The 10,427-nt window shown below is 36.1% G+C and overlaps 1 protein-coding gene across 2 annotated transcripts; it reads left to right on the forward strand.

Annotated features, from left to right (window-relative positions):
• The first annotated feature begins 311 nt into the window (after nucleotides 1–311).
• PQBP1 (poly-glutamine tract binding protein 1) lies at nucleotides 312–9,545 on the forward strand. 2 transcript variants are annotated; one of them, XM_045729648.2, is made up of 6 exons: nucleotides 312–533; nucleotides 1,973–2,103; nucleotides 2,620–2,792; nucleotides 4,868–5,090; nucleotides 6,752–6,921; nucleotides 8,859–9,545. In XM_045729648.2, the coding sequence occupies exons 1-6, from the start codon at nucleotides 464–466 to the stop codon at nucleotides 9,016–9,018; spliced, it is 927 nt and encodes a 308-aa protein (XP_045585604.1). In that variant the 5' UTR covers nucleotides 312–463; the 3' UTR covers nucleotides 9,019–9,545. The 2 variants fall into 2 exon arrangements, with proteins under 2 accessions (XP_045585604.1, XP_045585605.1); XM_045729649.2 differs by having other exon boundaries at nucleotides 1,976–2,103; nucleotides 8,859–9,166.
• Nucleotides 9,546–10,427: the final 882 nt, after the last annotated feature.

A 10,427-nucleotide genomic window follows, 5' to 3' on the forward strand; every position in this document is an offset into this window, starting at 1 on the left:
CTAAATAGGAGCTTCCTCGTATGGGCCAATAGGCCTTCTGCAGTTACCTTGTTCTTATGTTCTCTTACTCTATCGTTTATTACACCTTACCTTTTGCTTTGCTTTTTCTGCGTCTATGATTTTCTTCTCACCTTTCTTGCCTATTTATTGCCTCGCCTCACTTTCCTCATCCTTACGGGCTATTCATGCCCGTGCCACCTCTTGGGTGGCTTAATCTTTATCAATCATCCTCATCATAATCGCCTTGACTTTAGTCCAGGACGAACCAAAACGTAGTCGTCCCTTCACTTTCTAGTGTGTGAGAAAACGTGAGTAGTGAGGTCGGGGCCGAAGCGAGCAGTGAGCATCAACACAAGGACGTATTCAGACCTCGTCTTATATTATCACTTACTACAAGAAACTTTCAAGTACACTGCACGTTTCGTGAAGACAACGACTTGTGTTATAATCTCAAGCTTCCACCATGCCTCTGCCGCCAGCCTTAGCTGCGAAATTAGCAAAACGAGGGATCATCAATATCCCCAAAGAGCCAGGTATGTGGTTTTTCTTCATTTTTTGTTTTTTTTTAGTGCTGTTTATTTTAATGTAAAATGCAAAATGAAATGTTGCTATGTGTACGTCGTTGAAACTGTACACTTTGTCATATACCACAATTTGTGTATATTAGTTAAGTGTTAAGAATGATGCCCCCTGCCACTCGCTCATTGGGTGAGTGGCAGGGGGCAAATTTACAAATGTGCATATACCATTCTACAATAAGAAAATCAATAGAAGCTTCTATATTTGGTTAAGATTTCTAGTAGTACTGTTCATTTTGAATGAAACACTCATACTTCTTGAACATTTGTAACAGAATAACATTTGTATTGTTCCATGGGCATAAGAGTGAGCCAAGAGACTTTGAACTAGACATAACACTGTCTTCAGTCACATTTTGTTTAATGTATTAATTTATGCACTCCTGAACTTTATGCATAGGAAGCACACAGTGATGAGGAAGTATGATATAATAATCCATACCTCTGGCTATATCAACATACAAACTATTCTTAACCCTCTTAAAGAAATACTGGCATAACTGGAAAATTGAGTCATTTGTTACAAAAAGCAAAGTGACTTTGTCCAGAAAGCTAATGTGTTTATTAATTTAGCACCACTTACTTACCACTCTCATCCCTGAGGTAAGTTGAGATTCTGTATATCTTATTCCAAACCTGAATCCCAATGTTGTTTTTGCTAAGTTAGTGATACTGTATATAACACATACTAGACAAGTTCTAGATCAGCAAGCCATTCCATTTAAAGAATTCCCTACTTTTCTGTACAAAAGGCTCACTTCCGAGTTGTGGTTTCATAATTTGCTCCACATCTGAGGCCTGCCTTCTAGCCAGCCTCCAGGAAACCAGGCTGCCTGACAGTTTCTGTGTACTGTACAAACAAAATACTGTACTTGATCCTGGAATGAATCTTATTACTTTATTCCTATGATTTTCAACAAAATACTGTGCAGTCTAACCAAAGCATTGGCTAAGAATTACAGTATAGACCAGTTGTACTAACATCTACCATAAAAGTGAGTGTGATCAGGAGTCAGATCTCCATTGTCATGACGACCAATGACCTTCACAATCCAGGCCAAAACAGATTTAGTGGGGCAAGATCATGCCTTTTGCAGCTTCTCTATGATAGAGAATCATTTGATGCGTTAAATAAAAAAAGATGGCGTCTTCATGGTTTTTTGCAAAGGCAATCATGTGAGACCTTGGAGAGAACCCACAAAATGAGGCCTGTAGGAATAACAAAGTAGGGCAATGAATATTCATTTTTTTTTTTTTTTTAGTATTTATTTATACACGTATATGCTATTTCTGTATTCTGAAACTTGAAAGGTACAAGATGATTTTTTAATCATTTTTACCCCAGAAATGTCATTAATGATAACCTATATTATACTTTATGTTCAATATTTCAGCAGTGTTTACAGAACCTGAGGCAGCAGCATCAGCAGAAGAAGAGATTATTGCTGAAGACTATGATGAGACACCCCAACAGACTTCTCTCGCTTACACTCCTGTTGAGTCACAGATTGTCGACCCATACATGGTAATTAGTTCATTTTCCATAGTTCTGGATTATTTGTGAAATGTGTGTGCTATGTTTAGTTTTATTCATGAATTGGTTTTTAACTAAAGTGGTGCCGAAATTGCCACTCCTCACTCCAGGTATGGTGTTGACAGCCTGAGAATTGAGAACTTTTCTATTCTCATTAAAGTAATGTAATTTGTTGGCGTGATCTTAGACACATTTTTCAATTTATTGGACTTCCATCTGTAAGAATTTTCATTATTTTTAAACAAATCACTTTCATTTTCATTTGATATGTAGGAAGTCTACAGTATAGCATCTTGAATTTTAATGATGAATAACGCCAAGACTTCTAGTACAGTAACTGTTACTTTATTTTATATTGATTTCTTTAATAATAATGTATGAAGTCATGGGAAACTTAATTATGTAGCACTATACAATGATTTATGTTATATATTTGTAGCATTTTGTTACAATATTATTTTGATGGATTTATATTATTAACCTAATTGGTAATTTTATCATTTTTAGGGATTTGTAGGCTGTCCAAACAAATGGAATGTTTACCATGAGTGTGGCAGCATGTGCAGGGAGCAGTGGAAGGAGCGTAAAGTCATTAATCCAGATTATGATCGTCGTAGAATCAGAATGCTAAACAAGTATCCCTTACCCAACCATTGGCAAGAAATTTTGGATCCAGGCATGTTAGTATTATATTTTCTTGTGAAATTAGTACAGTACACTGATTTACCTTGGTTGCCCATAAGAGCTGTTCGCACTACTATGGGGAAAGTTGCTTAACTTACCAGGTTATTATCTATTCATTCATTATGCCCAAAGCATCTTTCCTTGCCATTTTCATTCCTTACTCTATCTAATATACTAATACTGCAGATGCTTCACAGATTATAAATTAAAGTACAGGTACTGTATTGATATTTTGGTTCTGAGTTTTCTGGTTCATACCAGAACATGGTCTTGCATTCATGCATAAAGGTGTGTGGAGCCAAATTCTACAGTATTCTAATCTCTGACTTTTACCAGCAATGGCCACTTCTGTCGTTTCCAGCTTGCTTCTTGTGTGTGACAGGTGTCAAGAGCTGGATATCAGTCTAGCTTTTTGGTGTTATTGTTGTGAAGCTTGTTACAGGAACATGGGGCTCCCTGCATTTTCTGGCATCGAGTCTGATCAGTTTCCTTTGTTCTTTAAGGAAGATGTTGATGATTTGGACTCTACCATTTGTTAGTAGTCTCTTCTGGTTGGAGTGTGTTGCTGTTCAAACAGCAACCTCCTGATACTAGTGGAGCTATTGAATGGAAGTTTTCAAGACAGATTTGGATAAGTTTCTGTAGGAAATGCCAGCCAGGTTATAATGGATGTGTGGACTTGTGGGACCACTGCAACTGCTGGCTTTATCAATCAAATTATCACCAAAAAAAGTTGGGCTACAAGTGTGGAAGAGTTCTCAAAACTAGTTACTGTATATATAATTTACAGGATGTGAGCATTTTGCTGGCCCTTTGACCCTTGTACTTTGATGATGAAATCTATTTCAAGATGAGAGGTTGTTTACCGTAAGTCCCAGTTTGAGCTCTATGCTTTCAAGTCCTTGGTGCATTGTGTCATCCAGTGGGAGAGGGTGAACATATTACACAAGTATCTTCAGTTCTTTCTGTTCTCTGGTCAGACACATTGGGATTTGTTATTCCTGCAACAAGACAGGGACTGTATCAGATCTCAGTCCTACTGTCTTAAAGTTTGACTCGGCTACCATTTCCTGATCGCAGTATAAATTTCCTACCACATCCTGGCTGGCAAGCAATTGATTTTTTAGTGGAAAATTACATGATTTTTATCATTTGTCTGGCTTCTCGGAAATATTTTTACAGCTTTATGAAGGTTTACTTACCTTTTGCCTCCAGGTTTGGTTATAGTAGAGTTCATTCTCGATACCTGCTTGCAAATGGAGTTTTGGTCCTTCTCTGCTCAACAGTATAGTATTTACTACGTGATTGTAATCTGAGTTTGCTGTCCTAGATGTTGCGTCTTCGGTCTGCTTCACCAGAGTGTGGTGTATCTCTTTTGCATCATGCTTTGTTTGCTAGAGTTCCATATTAGGCCACTTTCATGAGCTCTCTTCCTTAGCTACCCCTCTTATTACCAGTGGAGGATGTACAATGGATTTGTTTTGGATTTATTTGTTGGTATCTTGTGTGGTTTCTCTTCCTGCCACTTCCTCATTCTAGGCAGGATTCGCATCTGTACAGTGTAGGGAGACCTCTTTTGGGCTATGCTCATGGTTTGTCAGTTATTTTGTGGTAAACTCTAGTGGGGTGGGGGGACAGTTGTATATATATATAATTAACTGCAGTAATGGCATTTTGGCACCTTGTGCCAGGTAAGTCCACTACGGGCTCACCATATTCAGTGCTACTTGCCCCGCTCCTGTGCCAGGTAAGTTACAAGCTCACCATAGCCCGTGCTACTTGGAATTTGCTCTGAGTAGCTGAATCTATAACAACAACAATGGCATTTTCTTTATGATAATGGTCTTTATTTTTCGTATTCATGGCATTGATTTAAAAATTAATCTATTATTGTATTCTATCTGAAGTAACATACAGTATATCAGTTCATATTTGTATCAGTAATATTGTTTGACTTGTATCTTGGAGATATTTTAACACTGGGGCATCATGGCTCTCTGTTACTACTGCTATATTTAATTTCCATAATTTTTTGTGTATCAAATTCATAATTTATTATTTTATTTCGCAGCTGTCGTTATTACTACTGGAACACTGAAACAGATCTGGTGTCATGGCTTCCTCCAGGCCATCCACGATGCCAGGTCTCACGATCTGCTGCAACTCTCCGCAAAGAAATGGCAACTGAAATTAGCAAGAATCGCTCTGGTGGCTCGGAGAATGAGGGGGAAATGGTTGGAGTGGAAGAGGAAGATGATCAAGATGGTGATGATCACATGAGTGACAAATCAGAGGTAATTAATTATGTTAATTGTAGATGTGCTCATAGAGCTACATGTTTTCTCGTTATTTCTGCCTAATTTTAAATACTTTCTTCTTTCATTTGCAAATGTCCATTAAATATTTTTCCGTGATACAAATTATACCTTTGAGCCTGCTCGGTTTACAATTTGCATTAAGACTTCAAAATTCTTATTTTTAGTTGCCTTGTTTAGTTTATAAGTTCAGAATGTGAGGTTTGGCAATTTTATCAGTTTTACTCCAAATAAAGGAGCTAAGGTCAAAGAAAGCAAATTAGATGTGTTACTGTAATTTGACCTTGCCTGCCCTGTTGAAGGAATGCTGGTTATCTTTACAGACACCCATCATCTCGAATTTCATTATTTGCGTTAAGCTTGATTGTGCATCCCTGATGAAGATGCTTTATGCCTGTCTTTATCTAAGTTTTGTGTTCAGTAGCTTGAGGACCCCTATATTTTAGAATACTGTACTTTAGTAATAGTAAAAGACTTCAGCTACCATTGAAATTAAACTATGTTGCCACAATGAACAATTTTTGCTATTTTTTCAGTTTTTGCGTGATATCTTGAGAACATCTCATTGTATTGACTTAAACCCGAGAGCAATTTTATGTTATAATGAATCTATGGTTCCTGTCATCGAGTAGTTCAGCCCAATAACAACTATTCATCATATTAATTTTAAATCCACAATATACATGATAAATTTTAACTAATCTTACTTTTTATAGAGAACATTTACTGCTCAAATCTACTCGATAAAACACCTAAATTCTGGGGAAAATTTAAAGCCATCAAACTGTGTTCACTGATGCAGGTAGATGAATTATAAATTACTAATGAAAATATTCCTTAAAATAATATTACTTTATTTACTTTAATAATTACTTTAAGGAAAATATTAAAGGGACTGGTTCCAAACAAATTTAGTGTCCAAGAGTAAACTTGATAAATGCCTCCATAGGGTAGTTAATCAACTAGGTTTGGGTTCCTATGTTGGTCAGAGACCTGGCTGTGTGGACACTGATCCCTGAAACCACCTCAGGGTAAACTCTGAGAGGTTATATCACGCCAACATTTATTTATCCTCTTAATTATTTTTGTACTTTAAACTGGAAACACTGGTACAGTCCTCGGCTTTTTATATTGGAGAGTACTCCAGTAATCTATCTATAACATTGTTTTACCCTGCTTCAATGGAATGCATGTCATGGTTTTGTTTTTAATACCCATTGCTGTATCGATACTGCAAGTTCCTTGTATGGCTCCTATGAGATACCAAGAGATCCATTGGTGACAATTTTGCTACTCCTTTCAGTTGGGAGTTATGTCCAGTATGTTCCAGATGTTGGTTTGCATACTTTGTGGCCTTTTTTGAGGTCATTACTTGTGCCTGTACTTCCTCTCGTGTTTGTGTGGGAAGTAGATGTAAACTATTTATTTGCTTCTTTGCAACCAAGGCTTCCATGATGATGCCTTCTTCGACTCGTTTTTGATGTAATCAGTGGACTTTTGATGATGGGGCAAAGATAATTTAAAAAGAGTTAAAATATAAAATTAAAATCCTTTGATTTTATACATTTTGATATTTTCATGGATTTTGGATATCAAGAAAATTGCTTCTTCTGATGTAGACTCTTTTGTATCCATTAAAGGGGTCCGGAGATGAATCGAGTCAGCGAGAAAAGAGAGAGTCGGATCGCCGTGAAAGAAATAGAGATAAAGGTAGGGAGCGAGACCGTGGCAGAGATCGAAGAGGTCGCCGGCATCCACCCAGTGAGGAGCTGGACCCAATGGACCCGGCATCTTATGGAGAATGTGGCAGGTAAGGTCTCGGTCATAGATATTTATCTGTTTTCTATTTAATTGTTAGAAAGCTAGTTAAGACTAATGTTGTCCCAGTAAAAACTATTCAACCTTATTTTTTTTGTTGGGGGATAGAAATAGCCTAAGCTACTCTATCCCTTTGAGATGTATTTCTTTCTTATCTCAATAAACATACTTGAACTTGAACCTTATTTTTTGAGCTTTTGAAGTTACATACTTAAAGATGTAAGTGATTATTAGTTATAACTATAGCAGCCATCACTGACTGGCAAAGGTTAAACGGAAACTGGGTATTGTCTTTTGAATAAAGAATGCTTGTACTTCATTTTGAATTATGCTCTCTACTTGAAAAGTTTTATCATCACTCTCCCGGTTCCCACTTTCATGGGATTTCACCTCATCTCTTCATCCAACCAGGTGTAAAGTGCTTGCTGCAAGGTTTTCATTAAAAGGATGTAAAAAAATGAACCTGTACTAGTATTCAGTCTATTGACAAACTGATACCGTTTCATGTATACCTATTATACCCCTCTCATCTCCTGTCTAGATTACATTTAGATGGTCCCAATTAGTAATTTATTTGGTAATTGGTAGATGGTAATTTAGATGCATTATCATGCCTGTGGATGCCATATATTTACAGATTCAAACTAATTTGTCCCTTATTCCTACCAATATATGAAATGGCTTTATACTCACTTATTCACTGTGGTGTAAAGCTTTGATAACATTCCCAGCTTCTTTATAATTAGTTGGAAACGTGTAGAAATTAATTTCTAGTATGATATCTTTGAAAGGGTTTCACAATGTGGAGTTTGTGGGGAAAATTTTAGGTATTAATTTTCCAGACTGTACAATGGGATTGTATTAAAACAAATTTAGTATCAAGTGATACATTCTCTCAATACCACTAACATGAATAGTGTTTTGGGCAAATTTTAAAACTTATGAAGATGTTGAGGTATACATTTTATGAAGATGTTGAGGTATATACGAGATGTATGTTGATAATTTCAAGTATAATAAATAATTCAATAAATAATAAATATTCAAATAATAATTTGAAAATTAACTTTTAAAATATTGAAAAATTCCCACACTGCAAGAATTTGCTTCTTTGTGACTTCTAAACTTCTTTAGTATGCCCCAAAATTAGTGGTGTAAATTATCGACACTTACTCCTGGAGGCTTAATGATCATTTGCCAGTGTAAACAAAGCATAACTGATTATAACCCATTGTAATTCTAATATCAACCTCAAACTTGGCACTTGTCTTTTCGTAATTATAAGATCGTTTTTACTGGTTCAAGTACACGACAGTGGAAGTGGAGTAAGGTGGGAGTGTAGCTTGGATTTTATCAAAATTTAAAATGTCTTGGCCATACTCACTAAACTTATTCATGCTCACTTACTGAAACAAAGATCTGCACTTTATTGTCTAAACTGCATTGTACTGCTGTCATGCACCTCCTCGAAGAATGCCCAGCTTTTCAGGATCATAAATTTTGCTTTCCCAGTGCCCCTTTGAGTCTGTAGCGAGTAAACCTTATACTCGCTCCATTATCTCATCATCTTAATGGCGTAACTAATTAGCACTAACTACAAAAGTTATAATCCTATCCCAATTTACAGGTCACAGTTCTTCCATCCTCCTATCTAATTATCTTTGTCTTTATAATCTAATATCTTTGACTTTATTCTCAACGTTCCTTTGCTCTCATATTGGCATCTTTAATGATATCAAGACCTGGCATTGCTAAATAGTCTTCCTGGCTTGGTGCATTCTTTTGATAATTACTTACTTCAAATGTCTTATAAAATATTTCATTCTTTCTCTCTTAAATAGAGATCCTTTCGAATAGTATCCTTTCGTAGTAGAGAACTGATATATATAAAAAAAAATTTGATGTTTCTTGATGTTACTTTTTTTTCAGAGGTACTTGGGCATCTGGACTGCCTCAGCGAAATGAAGCTCGTACTGGTGCTGATGTAACGGCTAGTGGCCCGTTGTTCCAGATGCGTCCTTATCCCTCCCCTGGAGCAGTGCTTCGAGCTAATGCTGCTGCAGGACCCATTGGACCCAAGAAAACTTAAGTAATTGGCAACTTTGAAAATTAGATAATTGTGCAAGAACTTTATATAAATTTGTCTTAATTAATATTTAGAAAGCAATGATAGTTGCTTGAACGAATCAGTATCGCAACAGCCTCACTTCTAGCAGGTGAGTACTTGATCCTCAGAGGTGCGAGTGGCTGAGCACTGTTCCTTCACACACACTCCCCCACTATGTATTAATTGTATATAATTGTATCCCTTCCGAGGAAAGGTATACAATTATATACATAATCATAATGGCTTCGTGGTTTCTCATAATTCTCTTTCCATTGTTTTCAAATGAATTTCTAGTTTTTCTATAATTCAATTACAAAATATTGCATATTATAACACTTGTATTTAATCAGGCAAATTTGTTTGTGGTAATGTAGGTACCATATATAATTTCATGGCATCACCACGTAGTAAAATTCAAAGTTTGTAACGAGAATTATTAAATCATGAGAATACTTAGTTATCCTGAAAGTACTGTATTGTAAATGTTCTGAAACAACTGTATGACTTGTGTTGTTGTTTTTGTTATCCCTGTAACATAACGGACCACATCTTGGTATTAATTCTCTTACTAAACAGGTCTTTCCATCTTAGATACTAAAAATGTCATAGATATTATGTATACCATGCACATAAAACATGCAACTGGGTTATCCACAAAACACAGAGTATTCCATGTACTTCATAAGAGTCGATTCTGCCATGTTGACTTGGTTACTGAGGAGGGAGGGGGGGTGGGATGCATCCTGGGCAACATCATAGGGGATAATTGGCACCATATGAGTGTACACCATATGGAATCAAAGGAAAGCAGGATACATCTCTTTGCCACATAAGAGATGATGTTAGACCCCAAGTGGATGTAATGCACAATTATGGCTCAAATGATGATTGGTCAACCTGGTAAACTTCTTTATAGCCATACATTAGCAGTGAAAACCATATGAACAATACCGATAGGTGATGGGTTCTGGATAACATCATAGCAGGTATTTGGAACAATGGGCAATAATCTGTATTCAAATACTGGCAAGAAGCTCCAAATCATCAGGAGCCTACCATTATCAAAGACGATGGTAGGCTTCTTTTACACTGATAAAGATACAGATTATAAGTGATGGATCTGTAGCCTTCATTACAACCATATAGAAAAATCACATGAATACAGTATTTGGTTTACAAATCATACGATAATGGAATTTTAGTAAGCAATCAGGAGACACTAGCAGAATATTTTCACGGTTCCATTACATCTATGTAGAGTATATAATATATAATAATACATATGCTATTATTATTATTACTTTCTTTTAGGGAAAATATTTACTGTACGTTTGTGTAAACTAACAAAACTATAAATGTAGACATTTATGAATAAAACCAATTTGGATTTG

The sequence above is a fragment of the Procambarus clarkii genome, chromosome 94 (assembly GCF_040958095.1).
Source record: "Procambarus clarkii isolate CNS0578487 chromosome 94, FALCON_Pclarkii_2.0, whole genome shotgun sequence".
Taxonomy (NCBI): domain Eukaryota; kingdom Metazoa; phylum Arthropoda; class Malacostraca; order Decapoda; family Cambaridae; genus Procambarus; species Procambarus clarkii.